This window comes from Naegleria gruberi (genome assembly GCF_000004985.1).
Source record: "Naegleria gruberi genomic scaffold NAEGRscaffold_50, whole genome shotgun sequence".
Classification (NCBI taxonomy): domain Eukaryota; phylum Heterolobosea; class Eutetramitea; order Acrasida; family Naegleriidae; genus Naegleria; species Naegleria gruberi.
In genome coordinates this window covers 297861-315037 of record NW_003163277.1, presented here as the reverse complement: position 1 = coordinate 315037, position 17177 = coordinate 297861, and the positions used below count along the sequence as shown (strand labels likewise).

At 33.9% G+C, this 17177-nt stretch overlaps 7 protein-coding genes across 7 annotated transcripts; 3 read left to right on the top strand and 4 right to left on the bottom strand.

Annotated features, from left to right (window-relative positions):
* Positions 1-383: 383 nt before the first annotated feature.
* Positions 384-1538, bottom strand: NAEGRDRAFT_60842 (uncharacterized protein; the record flags this gene model as incomplete). Its single annotated transcript, XM_002672841.1, has 1 exon — positions 384-1538. One exon carries the CDS (start codon positions 1536-1538, stop codon positions 384-386), a length of 1155 nt encoding a protein of 384 aa, XP_002672887.1.
* A 118-nt stretch (positions 1539-1656) lies between these two features.
* On the bottom strand, positions 1657-2442 carry NAEGRDRAFT_71980 (uncharacterized protein; the record flags this gene model as incomplete). The annotated part of the gene is made up of 1 exon (XM_002672840.1): positions 1657-2442. One exon carries the CDS (start codon positions 2440-2442, stop codon positions 1657-1659), a length of 786 nt encoding a protein of 261 aa, XP_002672886.1.
* Positions 2443-3922: 1480 nt separating this feature from the next.
* On the bottom strand, positions 3923-5452 carry NAEGRDRAFT_59109 (uncharacterized protein). Its single transcript, XM_002672839.1, has one exon. It carries the CDS (start codon positions 5408-5410, stop codon positions 3941-3943), a length of 1470 nt encoding a protein of 489 aa, XP_002672885.1. The 5' UTR covers positions 5411-5452; the 3' UTR covers positions 3923-3940.
* Positions 5453-6268: 816 nt separating this feature from the next.
* On the top strand, positions 6269-8290 carry NAEGRDRAFT_51934 (uncharacterized protein; the record flags this gene model as incomplete). Its single annotated transcript, XM_002672909.1, has 1 exon — positions 6269-8290. One exon carries the CDS (start codon positions 6269-6271, stop codon positions 8288-8290), a length of 2022 nt encoding a protein of 673 aa, XP_002672955.1.
* Positions 8291-8461: 171 nt separating this feature from the next.
* Positions 8462-9511, top strand: NAEGRDRAFT_71977 (uncharacterized protein; the record flags this gene model as incomplete). The annotated part of the gene is made up of 1 exon (XM_002672908.1): positions 8462-9511. One exon carries the CDS (start codon positions 8462-8464, stop codon positions 9509-9511), a length of 1050 nt encoding a protein of 349 aa, XP_002672954.1.
* Positions 9512-9615: 104 nt separating this feature from the next.
* On the bottom strand, positions 9616-14006 carry NAEGRDRAFT_71976 (uncharacterized protein; the record flags this gene model as incomplete). Its single annotated transcript, XM_002672838.1, has 6 exons — positions 9616-9898; positions 9940-10571; positions 10638-12018; positions 12068-13126; positions 13180-13438; positions 13478-14006. 6 exons carry the CDS (start codon positions 14004-14006, stop codon positions 9616-9618), a joined length of 4143 nt encoding a protein of 1380 aa, XP_002672884.1.
* Positions 14007-14865: 859 nt separating this feature from the next.
* NAEGRDRAFT_71975 (uncharacterized protein) lies at positions 14866-15642 on the top strand (the record flags this gene model as incomplete). Its single annotated transcript, XM_002672907.1, has 1 exon — positions 14866-15642. One exon carries the CDS (start codon positions 14866-14868, stop codon positions 15640-15642), a length of 777 nt encoding a protein of 258 aa, XP_002672953.1.
* Positions 15643-17177: the final 1535 nt, after the last annotated feature.

Sequence of the window (17177 nt, the reverse complement as noted above, 5' to 3'; positions counted from 1 at the left end):
CAGAAAAGAAAGAGCCCAGATACATATCGCTGATTCGGATAAAGAAATGCTGTATGGAAATATTGATCCACACAATCATGATCATGCTAATGAGGAAGTAAAACATTTTTTTTGATTGAGGTTCTCTTAATTCAAGATAATACCTCATGATCCTATTGGGATCAGCTACACTGAAATAAAATTTTTTTTGATTGAGGTAAAGTCAATAGGCTTGTTTCGAATGTATTTTGTTTCCTTGGTCCATTCTTGCTCTACCAAACGTGGCACTAATTACACTATAAAGAGAGCAAGACAACTACCTTCTTGCATAATTACAATCATCACTACTGTAAGGATAATACTGATTTTGTAGAATATATGGCAAGAATAAGTTGCACCTTGTTTTACCAACAAGGCCTTCGTGACACAACACCTGGACCCGATTCATCATATTCTTCCTTTGTTTTCCATATGGATTGAAATGATTCTAGGGAGCTATAGATTGATTGACCTAACCAAATGGAATGGTTTCTTTGAGAAGGAGCAATAATGGAAAGTTTTGATTTTGAGATGGAATCCATTTCACTTTCCAATCTCTTCTTAAATCCATTGAAAAGTGTTGTTCCTCCTGAGAGAACTATATTCGAATAAAGATCTTTTCTATATTCAATTGGCATGTTAGAAATGGAATGATTTAACATTTCGTGCAAACCAGAAAATTGAAAACTCGATGAAATCAATTCAACATTAAATAATGGTTCTGTACATTCCAATAATTCCTCCTCCATGACAATCCTGGATCCATCAGGTAAAGTAAAATACTTTTTCGTTATCTTCTCAGAGGTGTCACATGTGAAATAGCCACTTTCCTTAATTTCCCTCATGACTTCCCTTCCAATAAATTCTGTCAATGAACATTTTCCTCTCGACATGACCAATTTCAATAAGTAATCATTCAAATCTCTTCCACCAAAATTCATTCTATAAACATCGTTGGCACGGAGATCATCTGTGAATGGAGCTACCAATGAAACTCCATCACCACACAATAATGAAACTCCAAAAGTTCTCCCCGAGGCAAACAATGCCATTTGTGCTGAATTTGCAAAATAAATGGCTGGTATATTGAATGTTTCAAACATGATCTGTGTTGCTTTTTCCTTATCAGCCCTTGGATTATGAGGCAGGCTATTCAATATCACTGGATGACATTCTGGTTCAACTTTCATTTTCTTATAGAGCATGTGATGCATTGCATATTCATAATTATCCCAATTCACTACAACTCCATTCTCAATGAAATAATTCATTGTCAAGTAACTCCTTTGCAAGAGAACCTCCTCACCAAAGAATTTATCATCGGGTTTATCTGGTTTAGCCTGGTAGCCAGTAGTCCTGTGACCGTTGTAGTAATGCATTGGTGATGTTGCAGTTCTACCACAAATGGTTGGCATGTCAAAGAGTGGAGCCTCTTCTCCAGAGAAGCCACATTTAAACCTACCCGAACCAATATCTATTGAAATGGCTGGAGGAATGAATTCTTCTGAATCGTATTGCATTGAATAATTGATATTTTTTTGAATTTAATTATATTTCAAACTTCAAAGAACAAGGAACTGGATTGGAACTCTAACTTGACGAAACTGAAAGAGAATAAGGATTTTTTGAAAATTGAATTTAATCCTCTGATTTTTTCTTTGGAAATTCAAACTCTGTTAATTGCTTTCGAAGCTCTACAAAAGAATTGCCTTTTCCCAGAGGAGGTGGAGTAAATGATGATCCATTGGTAGTAGGGGAGGTTTTTTGCTTTGTTCTTTGAGGAGGTGTATTTGTGGAAGATGATTTGGTAAGGAATCCTCTTCTCTTTGAATTGTTACTAGAATGCTCTTCTATAATGTTCATTGCTGGTTGAGCCTCATCGTTCGTGGTCAAAATTGGTTGTTGTTGTTCGCTATATTGTTCTTCGTTCAATGTTGATAATTGTTTATGAGTGTCCTCAATTAAAATCATATTATCATTTTGCTCATTGTTAGTGTTACTTTCTGGTGAGTTTGAGGGGCTGGGCAAAACATCAGAGGGCGCCGATATGGCTCTCTTCCTCCATAATATTGAATCATCATCTATTAATTCATCAAGCCTAGTATCTATAGAGTCATTGTTGAAGAAGAACAAATTACTCATTCGCCTTAATGGATGATTTGAAGGTTTGCTGATTGGATTCAGATCCGATGATGGTGTAGAGGAAGGAGTTTGAAATGTAATGTGTTCTCTCTTGGAGTGTTGTTTGCTTAATGGTGGTTCATCATCATTGTCTTCGTCAGTTATATTATCTGAAGAATTACCTCTCCTATTTGTTATGATTGAGGTGGAGCCATTGTTGCTTATACTCTCTACCTCAAATACAAACGAGCTATATAGTGTATCAAGTATTTTGGCAATTATGAGGAGTAAGACATGAAACATTGTTTGGACAAGTTGAAGAATTGAATAATCTGAGGCAAGAAAAGCTGAACGATTGTCCATACTTTGAAATTCAAGTATTGAGTTTTTGGTTATTGGATATCAGCAATACTCTCAGTTTTAATTGAAATATAACACAGCTTAATGTTGTTTGGTTGGTTTTTTCGAGAGTGTTTGCGCCTGTTTAAATTTCTATTTCAGAACAAAGAGGCATCATCAAAGCCCCTCTGCTTTTGCGTGATTTACCCAAACCTGGACGATGAGGCATTTTTCTTTGCTCCTTAAATGAATAAGCAGTTCTACATAAGGATTTAAGGACAAACACTATGAAAAATGGTTGCATCTCCCTCCATTAAGGAAACCTGGACAGCACACGTGGATAAGATTTTAACAAAGCTAACGCAAATTTTACCAAGCGTTGAATTGTCCCATTGGAATGGAACGATATTATTCAAACATTCCGCCTATCTTGCAATCCAATAACAAGTTCATCAAGTATCGACATAGATTGAAAAATTATTCCAGAAATCTGTACATCTATGAAAAAGCATTTTTCTAATTTTAATTTTTTAAAAAATGAGTGAACAAGAATCTTCATCATCTGCTGCCTCTTCCTCTTCTTCAACAACAGCACAACAAATTGATCCCGAATTGGATGCTAATCGTGTCATTAATACTGTTGAAAATGATTCTATGCAATTACATCAATTTGAAAAACAATTTGTAACACAAGTTTATAATGAAATTGCTCCACACTTTTCAAATACTAGATATTCTAGATGGCCATTTATTAATGAATATATTCTCGGAAAGGAAAATTGTTTGTTTGCTGATATCGGATGCGGAAATGGTAAATATATGCAATCATGGAAGGAAACTCTTGAATTTAATAGAGGAAACAAATTATCAAAAATTTCAACTAGTAATTGTTTTATTGGTACTGATATTAGTGATGGACTTGCTGAAATTTGTAAAGGAAGAGATTTGGAAGTTATGGTTGCCGATAATACTAGATTACCATTTAAATCAGAAAAATTTGATGTTGTGATTAGTGTGGCTGTCATTCACCATTTTGCTACACCTGAAAGAAGAATGAATGCCATTAGAGAATTATTCAGAGTTTGTAAACAAGGAGGTGAAGTTTTAATCTATGTTTGGGCTTTTGAGCAACAATCAAAGAAAAAGTCACAAGATTCTTCAACACCTTCCTACAGGTATCCACAACAAGATGTCTTTGTACCTTGGCATTTACAAAAACAATTTGATAAGAAACCAGCTCAAAATGCTGAAAACTTTATTCAAGGAGAAGATGGAGAAAAGGTCTACAAGAGATTTTATCACTTGTTCAAAGAAGGAGAATTGGAAAAATTGGTCGAAGAAGCATCCTTCACAACTTGTCCACAAACTGGAGAAAAAGTTCAATCATTCGATTTTGAGTTTGTAAAGAATATGTATTACGAAAAAGATAACTGGGGAGTTGTCTGTAGGAAAAAGTAAAAATTTAATCTTCAATTTTCATGTTTTTGGTCACAAAGTCAAATAGATTTGTCTTGGTTTTTTGTTTTTCAGAGAATTTTTCAACAAGTCTTAATTCCAACCAACATCTCTTGGCAACTGTGACAAGTTGGCCATTACTGAGCTCCTTGCTATAATTAATATTATGTCTCATTTTGAGCTCTTTGGAAACTTGTTCTGTTGGTAATTCCAATTCCTTACTTAACATATCCAATGCAGAACCATATGGTTCCTTCACGAAAAGGGAGTTGATATCAGATACATGACTAACATAGGTAGTGTTCAAATTATGGTACAAGTAGTTGACCTTTTCAATAGCATTAAATGAAACCTTGACACATTGATTTTGAGTGAGAATTTTGTAAAGAGCTACTGGGAGAGGTCTATCAATCTTTTCAGCAAGCATCTCTTCGGCAGTTGGAGGTCTATAAACAAAGACAGTGTCATGATTAGCCAATAAGATGAGTCTGATTGGTACAAGGATGTGAGTTTCGGTTGGGCTTTCGTTAATTGTCTTTTCCTCCTTTGCATTCCACAAAATGTCAAATCCATATACAGCATCCTTCTTTTCCAAAGTATCGAATACCTTATTAGCCTCGGCAATTGCCTTGATGTTTTCACCACTCACATAGACAACTTTGAGATTATCAAAAATTTCATCTTTTGTTACAGTCAATTCTCTAATCTTTGTTGGTACAGTTGTAGTGGTGGTAGTGGCAGTAGTGGTAGGGCTAGTAGTAGTTGTTGCCTTCTTGGTTTGTTGCTTAGTTGGAGAAGCATCAACAGCAGGATCCTTATTCTTTGCTGCTTCATTCTTGGTTGATTTTGGTGATGTTACATTGGTATTATTTTGTGGAGTTGTGGTTGGTTCTGTTGTCTTTTTCTTAGGAGTAGTAGTTGCTGCTGTTGCTGTTGTTGTTTTAACAGTTGTGTTAGTTGGAGGAGGAGTTGTAGTTTTTGTTGGTGTAGTTGTTGTTGTGGCTGTAATTGTCTTGTTATCCTTCTTATTGTTGGCCACAGTTGTTTGTGTAGTGGTGGTTGTGCCAACACTCTTTGATCCGAATTGTTCTTTCATGAAGGCCAATCTCTCCTTTTCAAAATCAAGGAAGGACTTCATGAATGTTTCCATTTGCTTGATGAAGGCTTCATGTTGTTTTTCGTACTTTTCAAAACGTGATTCTGATGATGATTTTACATTCTTTGCTTTTGGTGCTGTTGTTGTTGTTGTTGTTGGTACATTTGCATTGGTAACAACCTTGTTAGTGGTAGTAGTGGTTGCTGGTGATGAAGTATTAGCAATTGGTTGTTGTTGCTTCTTTGTTTTTACAGGTTGTTGTTGTTGTGATTTTTGCTTTTGATCCTCTTCAATGATGATATGATCTTCAACTGGTGGAGCTACATATCCCTTCTTAAGATTTGGATTCAATTTTCTTCTAGTTCCGACATTGGCTGGCATTTTGATGATTATTAATAATATAATTAATTGATGAAGATCTTTTGTATTTGTTTTTTACTTGAAAAAATACAAGACGAAGTTTTCATCGATCCACCTTTTGAATTCCCTGACTTCCTCTATCAGGTAGCTATTAATAATTGCACAGAGAGTTATCTTTGATCTTTCATACAAAGTTCCTTCCATACAACATTTGTGTTGATAGTGAATTTTGATTAATTTGGTAAATTTGAGGCGACAAGTTGGAAGTTGAAAGGGTTTTTTCAAATTCAAATTCGTAAACGCAGCAAATATTGAAGTCAACACATCATCACGAATTAATAATAATTAGTTGCATGGAAATACGAGTTGGTAGGTTATCTACCTAGCATCCTAAAATTTGGAATTAAGTTTCGGAACGTGATTGTTAAAATCTGCTTGTAATTCATGTAGAAAAAGTAACACTAACTTCCTCTTATTTAGAGTCTAATACTTTCATTTCTAATGGTTTTGATCCAGCCATGGTTGCACTCGAAAACCTTGATAATTAATAATTTTAATTCATCGTTCCATATCTAACTACTTTCCAGAAATGCTACCATACTGGAAAGGAGTGAATCCTGGTAATTTCCAACTTTATGAATACTGGTATACTTTTGTAAACATTTTAATTGAAATATTAAGCTACTCTTAATGCATTATCTATTGGAACTATTTTGGATTATAATGCCAATGTATTAGCTGTTATGAATCTTTTATTCCACTCATTGGGATTAACAAACTGAGTGGTTGGATTAAATTGCACAGAAAGTGCGTCTTCTTGATAGTTTCACAAATTTGATTGTTTCATGATGACTTGTTGTGAAATTACAAATTAAAAAAATGATCAACAATCAGATAGGCAACAACACATCAACGGAAAATGCAATTTCTTCGACAACTACCACCAACAATCAACCTAAAATTGCAACATTAGAAGAACGAATTGCTATTAATCAATTATTCAAAGAAAAATTACAACAATTATCAAATTTTAATTCTTCTTCCGATCGTGATGAGGAGAGAATTAAATTATTAAATTTGGAATTGAAAATAATTGCAAAGAAGTGTTCCGAATCGAGTAAATTACATTTCAATGATCAGTTATTAAGGGCATGTTTATTGAAAAATTGTTTCGTATTACCGTCATTCGAAATTTATGGTGGAGTGAGTGGTTTGGTGGATTTAGGTCCTTTGGGATGCAATTTGAAGAATAATGTGATTGGATTATGGAGGAAACATTTCGTATTGGAGGAAGAAATGATGGAAATGGAAACGAGCTCACTTGTACTTGATGAAGTTTACAGAGCTTTTGGATTCTTTTTTCCTTTTAATGAATTTATTGTGAAAGATATGAAGACTGATAAGATCATTCTTGCCACCAAAGTTATTGAGGATTTCATACAGGAAAAGCTGGGCAACGAGGATTTATTAACAAGTGTTCAAATCAAACATTTCAGAGAAATTCTTGCAAATCTTCATTCTTATGATGGTGGTGCCATGAATAATATTATTAAGAGGTTTAGAATTAGGAGTATGGATGGAAATCAAATTTCTGAAGTATTTGAATGGACGTTTGCGATTAAAACACAAATTGGAGTAACAGGTAGAACAAGTGTTTATTTGAGACCTGATCTCGATCAAGGTGTTTACACAAATATTAAGCGGTTATGGGAATATGGTGGAAAACGGTTACCCTTTTCAGTTGCACAGGTTGGGTCCATTTTTGATAATTCTACAACTACTGGCCACTATTCGAAACTGAGGGAAAATTCAAGCGCAAAAATAATGCATTTCTGCAATGGAGCAAAGAAAAATAATTGTGAAAAGTACTCCAAGAAAGTCGAGCAAGTAATTGTGAGATTGCTTTTAGATTCAAATGATGAAGAAACCAAGATTTCGATCAAAGATGCTGCGGAACAAGAATTCATAGCTAACAAATCATTGGCTTACTATCTTGCCAGAACACAAGAATTCATGGAGGAATGTGGATTTTTGAGTGAAGGAATACGGTTTCGAAAACAATTTTCATATAGATTGGAGCAGTTGTGGACATGTGAGGTGTTGACAACCATTGGTTGGGTAGAGGTTGTTAATGTTCAATCCAAAGCAGGTTACGATTTGCTGCAACATTCTCAACATTCTAACTCTGATCTCTCTCTATTTGATTCATTTGATGAACCTCTTGAGGAGAGAGAAATAGTTGTGGAGTTTTCACATCAAAAGCTTGGAAAACGTTACAAGAATGATACCAAAATACTGTTAGAGCACCTTAGTGGACTATCTAAGGAGAAGAAATCTCAATATCAAACAGAGTTGGAAACCAACCACAAAATCTCACTTGATATCAATGGAAAGAATTTCCAATTATCCAAAGATGATATTTCGTTTGTGGAATGTGTGAAAAAAGTTTATGGAGAAAAGATTACTCCTCACATCATTGATCTTTCATTTTCTGTTAGTAGAATATTATTGAGCTTATTGGAACATGTATTTTGGACTCGAGATGAGGAAAGGCCTATTCTTTCTTTACCAAGTCAGTTGGCTCCAATCAAGGTATTACTGGTTTCTAACTGTAAAGTCAAAACTAATGAGGAAAAGATGGTACTAGAAAAGGTTACTAAAATTATAAGAACTCTTTCCATTCCCTTCAAACATGATGAAAGTGCACACTCAATTGGAAAGAAATATAAACGTGCTGATGAAATTGGAATTCCTATTGCCATCACTATTGATGAAGAGAGTTTATTGAATGCAACTGTGACTATCCGATTCAGAGATACCTGTTTGCAAGAACGAGTTGAACTATCAGTGCTGCATCAAGTCCTTTTTGGACTGATTATGATGCAAAGAGAAATATTGTAGATATCATTTTCTCAAAATGTTATTTAACATTACAATGCCAACAATTCTAACCAAAGTAAATCCCATGAATTTAAATCTCAAGAAAAAATGAGCAAACGAAACAGACAAGATTTTGAAAATCATCAATTAATTAATTCGGAGGAAATATTCACTAACAATAATAATAATAATATGGAAGAGAAAGTAAAAAAGCATGTGAAACTCGAACAAGAAATATTTTCAGATGATATTTGTTTTGAAATAATTTGCATGATTGATGATTCGTGGTTTATTTTAAATAATTGTACTTTAATTTCAAAACAATTCTTTAATGTGATCAAGGAACGTTCAAAACTTGTTATTCAATTTAAAAACAACATTACAGAGAAACGAGTTGAATTATTCATGAAAAGTCAGTTTATGAATAGTATTGTTGATGTTAAATTTTCAACAAATTTGCTGGAAGCCATAGAACAACTCAAATTCGTAACTGAAATGAAACAATTAACATCACTTAATATTCGTGGCAATCGAATTGGTGTAGAAGGAGCCAAATATATCAGTGAAATGAAACAATTAACATCACTTAATATTTCTTACAATGTAATTGGTGATGAAGGAGCTAAATATATCAGTGAAATGAAACAATTAATATCACTTAATATTCGTGAAAATGAAATTGGCGATGAAGGAGCCAAATATATAAGTGAAATGAAACAATTAACATCACTTGATATTTCTTACAATATAATTGGCGATGAAGGAGCCAAATATATAAGTGGAATGAAACAATTGACATCACTTAATATTTATTACACTCTCATTGGTATAGAAGGAGCTAAATTCATTAGTGAAATGAAACAATTAACATCACTTAATATTTCTGAAAATGAAATTGGTATAGAAGGAGTCAAATACATTAGTGAAATGAAACAATTAACATCACTTAATATTTCTTACAATAGAACTGGTGATGAAGGAGCTAAATTCATTAGTGAAATGAAACAATTAACATCACTTAATATTTGTGGCAAAGTCAAATTCATTAGTGAAATGAAACAATTAACATCACTTAATATTCGTGGCAATCGAATTGGTGTAGAAGGAGCCAAATATATAAGTGAAATGAAACAATTAACATCACTTAATATTCGTGGCAATAGAATTGGTGATCAAGGACTAAATCATGAGAATTCACTACTGTGGGGAGCAAATAAGTTCAACAAATCAGAGAGCTATTAGGAAGCAGATATTATTTGTATTAATAAACTAAATATCCCCCTTCTCATTCGGGTATGGCTTAACAACAATGAATCGAGGAAGTCCAACTTTATTAAAAAAGAGAGTTAGTGTTTGAAATAAGGCATTTGAAGAAGTTGAACAGCACTTGATCGAGTTTCTTGATTCTTATCCAACATTTTCATAACAATTTCAATCAATTCATTCGAGTAACTAGTATTCTGTTTCATTTGTTGGGTGAGAATGGCTTCTGCATTTGCTAATTGATTTCCCATCAATAAATTTCCAATAGGAATGGTTTCGTCTTTTGTCATGATTTGATAAATCGAAACTCCCAGTGAGAAAATATCAGTATTGAATGAATATGAGCTGCCCAGTGCAATTTCAGGACTTTAAAAAGTTTAAAACTAATGCATAATTATAAAACAAACCTCATAAAAAGTGGAGTTCCAGCATAGGATTGACCTTTCATTTCTTGATACTTTTTAGCCAATCCAAAATCAGCTAAAACAACTTCAATGTCATTTCCAGAAAGTTTTCGAATAAAAATATTTGAAGGTTTGATATCTCTATGAATGATTGACAATTCTGAGTGGACATAATTCAATGCACTTAACATTTGTTTCATAATCTTGCGAATAATATCTTCAGAACATATTTCCTTCTTTGTAAACCTTGTCAAGTCACCATTCTCATAATAATCCATATCTATACAAAGCAAATTGTCATTAGTGATGAAATAATCATTCACTCGCAATATATTTGGATGATTGATATTACTCAATTGAGATGCTTCTTTCATAATTGTGTTCAAATCGGTGAATGATTCAAATCTCACAATCTTGATTGCTTTTACCTTATTTCCACTCTTTGTATCTGTCACTTTGAAAACACTTCCAAATGCGCCTTGCCCAACTCTAATCATATTAATATACCTAGAAAGTATGTCTTCCTTTTCTGACATGTCAGAACCAAGTGATGATGAAATAATGATTGAACTACTTGGAAATTCTGACATTTCCACAATGTTTGCAGTTGCAATTTCATTAATTTCCTTTGATTTCTTCTTTTTGAAAAGTAGTAATGCTATGACAATAATTACAATCAATATCACGATAATCAGACCTACTCCAAGAATAGGAATGACAATGGAAACAATCAAAATTGTTGACTGATCGGTTGCCAACTTGTCAATAGATTTTTCACAATACTGCCCTTCAAATCCATTCAAACATTCACAAACATCTAATTCAACACAAGTTCCCTTTCCATTACAACTTGTTGCATCTGATGATATTGTTCCATTGCAAGTAATTGCTTGACATTTCTCTCCATAAAATCCACTCAAACAGTCACAAGTATTATTGAATGAATTGAAGCGTGCTCCTCCTTCACAGATAGGAGAAAGCTTTCTAATAAGGAATGTGTCAATAACTGAGTGTTCAGAAAAAATAGTTTCTTCTGTTTTCTCATTGAAACTAAATGAATATCCCAAATTAATAAAGATTGTATCTAGCCCTTTCAACTCTCCTGAATAATAACCTGTCATTTGACGAGGTTTTCCTGCTATATTCTTCAATAGACCTGTTGCTTTTACAAATTTTCTAATAAGGTAATTTCCTTCATCCACAAATACAATATCCCCATTCTTTTTAACATGGAATGCCTTTGGGTTTTGTACAGATGAACTCAATGCAGGTAAATTATCACCTGAATATCCGCCATTCCCATCTCCAACAATAGTTCTGAGGTAGTATGAACCATTTTGAGCTAGCTCCAAAACTCTAATTTTTGTATTTGTGCTAAAGTAAATTGTCTGATCACTAATGGCATAGGAAGTTGAGATCGTCCCAATAAAAGTGCTATTTCCAACATGACCATCACTTGGTTCTATTGGACTAAATGGAAAACTCCTAAATAATGCACGAATCATACCTGAAGTCTTTTCAAGCTTTCCAAAAAAATCAGCATAACTAATGTAGAGATCACCATTTACAGGATTAACTGAAAGGCCTTTTGGGGGATTTGTAGGTAAAGGAGATTGTATAGCTGGAATATCTGGTATTACATCTCCACACATACTTCCCGCCACTTTTTGATATTTCAATGTTTTTGGGTCAATTTGTAATATTCTACAATAATCAGAGAAATATATCATGTTATCAAATGTTGAGAATATCATTTTCGTGTCAGTCTTTGGTTTAATTGCTAAAAAAGGAGAAGCACTTGTTTGAACTAACGAATTTGATGAAATTACTTCAACAGCTGGCAGAAGAGATGTAACTTCTCCTGTTTTCTCATCATACTTCTTCAACACATTATTGTCCAACATGTAAATAATTTCATTAATAGGATCTCTACAAAATGAATATAGGGTTCTTCCAGTTTTTTTCGAAAATGGACTACTTCCCACAACAGTGCGCACAACTCCATTATATATCACACGTATGTATGAGGAAGCAGTAGAGAGATAAACATTATCATTGTCAGCATGTATAAAAGAAACAGAGCTAATTGATACATAATATTTCGAATAACATTTGTAAAAGAGCTACTTACATTACCGATTGGTTAGCATTCACATTCTCACCACTATATCCAAAAAAATCAATGCTATTCCCAACAGAATATTCAAATGGATCGACACCAGCAACCTTTTCAACTCTGAAATTACTTACGTTTGCTTCGTAGAGTCTGTATGTATTGGAAAGATAAATCTTTCCAGTTTTGGAATCTTGTGATATCCTGTTAACACCCCTTGGAACGGCTATCAAAGTAGTAGTTTCGTTCCAATTAACTTTTACAAGATATCCTGATGTAGAAAAGTATAAATCATTGTTCAAAATTGCAAGGTTAGATGGCACCAAACCTGTTGGCATGGAGTCTTGAACACTTTCATTCTGATATTTGTAAATAGTACCTTCATTGGAGAAATATATAGTGCTATTCTTGAAAGAATTCCCAATGCCAACTATTGCTGAAATTGAAAGAATTGTCTTGGGGCCAACATTAGTAATTTTCTGCATTGTAAATGTTTCTAAATTGAGAATATAGAATTCGTTTGAACTAGTAATTACTAAATCTCCATTTGGAAAACAGAAAACACTTGCGATATACCTAAAGACTCTTGTTGGTGAATTTTCAGTTCTCAATTGAATACCCGATCCAAATATTGTCTTGATAAGCCCATCATTGTTCGAAACCTTTCTAATTATATAATTTTGCTCTATGAAGTACAACTCATTCTTGTATGTGAATGGTCTATATAATGTATTGAGTGGTGACACCTCAAATCTGGGAATGTCTTCACCATATGAATGATTAATTAATCCTCCAGAGAATGTTGAAACTGTCTTTTTCTGTGTATCAATCTTTCTCACACAATTATTATACCTATCAATAACTAGAATAATTGAATCTTTCACTATCAAAGATCGAGGTTCATAAAATCTCACACTCGAAAAGGAATCAATCAAATTATCACCTTCGTATCCAAAAGAATCTTTTTCACCAATAATTGTTGAAGGTTGTGAAGATCCAATGGAATTCATTTGAATGAAATGTTGTCTATCTGAAGATGTCCATATTTCATTCGCTGATGTTACAGCTATTCCATATCTTTGTGAATTTGAATTGTAAAATGAACAATAAAAAAAGCAGTGGACACTTACAAATTGGATTTAAGTTCAGGAATGGCAATCACACGATATTTTCCATTGCTATCAATTAATTTTAGTCTTTCTTCATCAGTGAAATAAACAGTGTCATCTTTACCACTCGAAACAACATGAATATTCTTTGGTGAGTGAAGAATGATTGAATTTCCATCAACATTATCATATGATCCATCCAAATAACCAGTTCCTCCAGCAATAGTTGTCAATACCTTTTGGGAAATATCATATTTCTTTATCATATTGTTTCCAGTATCTATTTTGGTTTCGTATGAAATAGCAAAAGACAACTTACCTGCAATATAAAGCATGTTGTTAGAGGAAGCAAACACTCCCAATGGATGTTTGAAAGTGAATGGCAATGATGAAACCAATCTTGTCTCCGCCGAAACCACACGAATCTTATCATTGTTCGTATCAGCAATATATAAATCACCATTAGGTGCCACACTCAATGATGAAGGAGAGTCGAAAAGAGTTTGTTTTACATCATAACCATCCTGATTGAATCCCGTACTGCCCAACCCTCCAAACACAATCATACTTTCATTTGGAAATATCTTGAAAATATAGTTTCTTACACAATCTGAAATGTAAATTTCATCATTTAGTCCAAAACAAATTCCACACGGTTCTGCCAGAAAGGCATGTTTAGCAGAGAATGTCCTGTCAAAATCTTGTCCATTTCCTTTATGTCCTGTCAGGGAATGTAATTGATACTCCTCTGCAACAACAACACAACTCCTCTGCAGTAAAAAAGGTTGTGCAAAACAGATGAATAACAATATCACAACACACCAATAGGAGATACTAATATTGTGCATTTTTTTTGGTGCCTTTCTAATTTCTATTGTTGCCTCCTGTGTTGCCCTATATACCAATTTAATTGTCTCATTTGAACATGAACAGGATATTGCAAGATAACATAAATGAACCTCCGCAGAGGTGCGTCCTTCCATGGATCCTTTGATTGGTGGAAGTTGCCAATATTCATGAATAGTTCTACCGGTCCGAAACAATACCCAAGTGATTTACAGTAATTAGAAGTATGTTGAACATGTTAGAGGATTAAGTTTGGCCCTAATCAGAAAATGTTTTGCAAAATGACAGAATCCGTATTCTGTATTCTGTAGATTTTGTTCCAGTAAACAGTGGAAGTCAGTTTTTTCAAACCATAACGGTTTATGAAAATTTCCCTTCTTCACCTATTTATCAAGTCATCACTATCAAATCTATTGTGCTTCTTGACAAAGGAGCATACAGCATAAGAAAAAAGAAAAGCTGCCCAGATCAGCACCTCATAGAGATGCCAGAAAAGTACTTGCTTGGCAGTGGAATCCTCTGATTTCCACAACTGAATTCAACACCGATTGAATACAGGCCATGATTACCATGCGTGCCGGGAATGAGGTGCCATCTCTAAAGCTTTTTAAAAGCCTTATTAAAGAATTAGTTTTTTTTTTGAGTGTTTCTGTAGTGAATGAGCATGTGTTAAAGTAACCATCAATTGTATTACAGTTTTTGAGGAGTAAAAAGAAGAAATACAGAATAAATAAATACATTGAGGAGAAAATATTTCACTGCAATATTTTTCAGCCTCTTTTCTTATTAAACGACAAGTTGCTGTAATGGTTGCCGTACAACCAACTTGAACCATTTTGAAAAAAATGAATAAATACAACAATGCGTTTGTTCATACCAAATTCAACTCAAAACAAATATCATAATACATCAACAACACTAACAATGAACAACCATGAAACTGTACTCTGTGAAGGAACTTTAGACATGTTTGATGCTCCATCTTTTACTAGCATCAATATTAGTAGTAATTCTTCATCTTCTCCGTCATCTAATTCTCCATCACTTGTTTTTCATCTTTCAACATCATCCGACTTTCAAACATCTGAACAAACCAAACAAAGTTCAAGTGGAAAAAGATCTAAATCAAAGGCAAAGAAGAGGAAAGTTATTTTGGATGAGGATGATGAACGTGATTATGAGGAGTGTGATTTTATTTTGGAAAAGGGAGTTTATTCATATGCACCAAAGTATCAATGTTGGACAGATATTTCAAGTGAGGTAAAACAGGTTTATAGAGTGGTTTGGGATATGTTTGCCAAGTGTGCCCGTTCTATCATTAATGATCATTTGGAAATGAGAAACACTAGTAGAGTCCACCATCTTACTCTTGGTTCATGTCTACCAACAGTCTTTTACTTGATATTGAAGGAAACAAATGGTGTATTCAATCAATGGTTCCAAGTTGTTAAGAAGCATGGTATTAAAGTTAAGGAAGAATGTATCCAATTTCGATTCAAGAATTGTCTTCCATGTTTGGATAAGTATGATGATTGGGGCAACTTTCAGGTTAAGCTTATCAACAACACGTGCAAATTTGGCCAAAAAGTTTTGTTACATAGGATGAAAATTAACTACATCTCCCTACCATCAGTGTAAGATCCAATCAAGTCTAGTCATCATTCAAATTGCGAGAAAGACATGGAAATTGTTGTTCAATAGATATAGCCGTTTCAATTTAAATTCAAAAAAATGAATCAACAAGTCAACCATCAGGTAATCATCAACCAACGTCAATCATACAGATCACCCTTACTCTACAGCCCATTCCGTTGTCAACCAGCAACATGCCCCAATATCAGAGCCTTCAACACAACACCCACATCTCAAATACCAATCCACATAACCTCTCCAAACTATGTGGTGTCTCCGAGTCCAACACCTATCCTTCAACACATTATTCCTACCTCAAATCATGTAAGATACTTTCAACAACGAGTTAACATTGGTCAACATGAAACAACAACAACTCCAACATCAAACTTCCAACAACGAGTCAACATTCAACATGTGACAACTCCTTTCAATAACACATCTCCAATTTCAAATACCCAAAGACTCAATTTGACTCAAGATTCAAATGTTGATGTATTAAGCACCCAGTCGTCTTTTTTACCATCTTCTTTTTTAGAAAATTCTGAACCAACACCTCAGGAATCTAATAAACGAGCTGCTTCTTCTGAATTAGGTTCACCAAAAAAAAAGGCACCAAAGAAGGCCTTGGAGAATATTGATTATTCTTTGGAATATGGAGAAATGGACTTCTCACAATTTGTAGAAAAAGACCACCCTTCAACCTTTATTAAGAATAATGGAAATGTTTATTCTGTCATGAACATGAAACAACTTTCGTTAACTGTAGATCCAGCATACACATTACTGGCAGCTCAATCGTACATGTCAAACTTCCCCAACAGTAAATTTATTACAACCTCGAGGCAGAGTGCAAATAGTAGTGAAGTACTTGATGTCAGAACAAATGATTCATGCTACAATGACAGAACAAGAAAAAGGCTTGGCAGAATATTGGCAGGAGTTGAGTTAATGTTGTACAATATTGGAGTAAAAAATTTCTCCCATCTCATTGAACTAACATCCTCATACTTTGAAAACTACTTTTGTGATATAGTTTATAAACTTCCAGTAGCTAAGAAATTAAGGAAAAGGTTAAAATGGGACAGCAAATTGACAGAAGAGTTAGAACAATTTTCATTGTCATCTCAACAATACTTGGACAAGACAGAACCTCAAATGGTTTATTCTGGAGCGGAAAGTGAAGAAGACTTTTCGAGTGATGATGAATATAGCTCACTGAGTGATGACGATGAGTTTGATTCAGATGAAGAGGGAACTGAGGTTGATTTGGAATTAGAAAAAACAAATGACAAAGGACAGTACGATAGAGAAAAACAACTAAATGAAGATGTAACTACCATACCCGAATCCGAATCCCAAAACGAAACAATTTTTACTGAGCTAGAAGAAGCCACCGAAGAAGAATCCAGTCTCTCTGGCTATGACACAGAGGAGTATTGGTCTGACAAAGTGCCAATTCGAACCAAAAAGAACAAAATTAGGAAAACCAAAATCAGAAATAGAAAAAGATTGAGTATTAATATTCGAGTGGTCAAGGA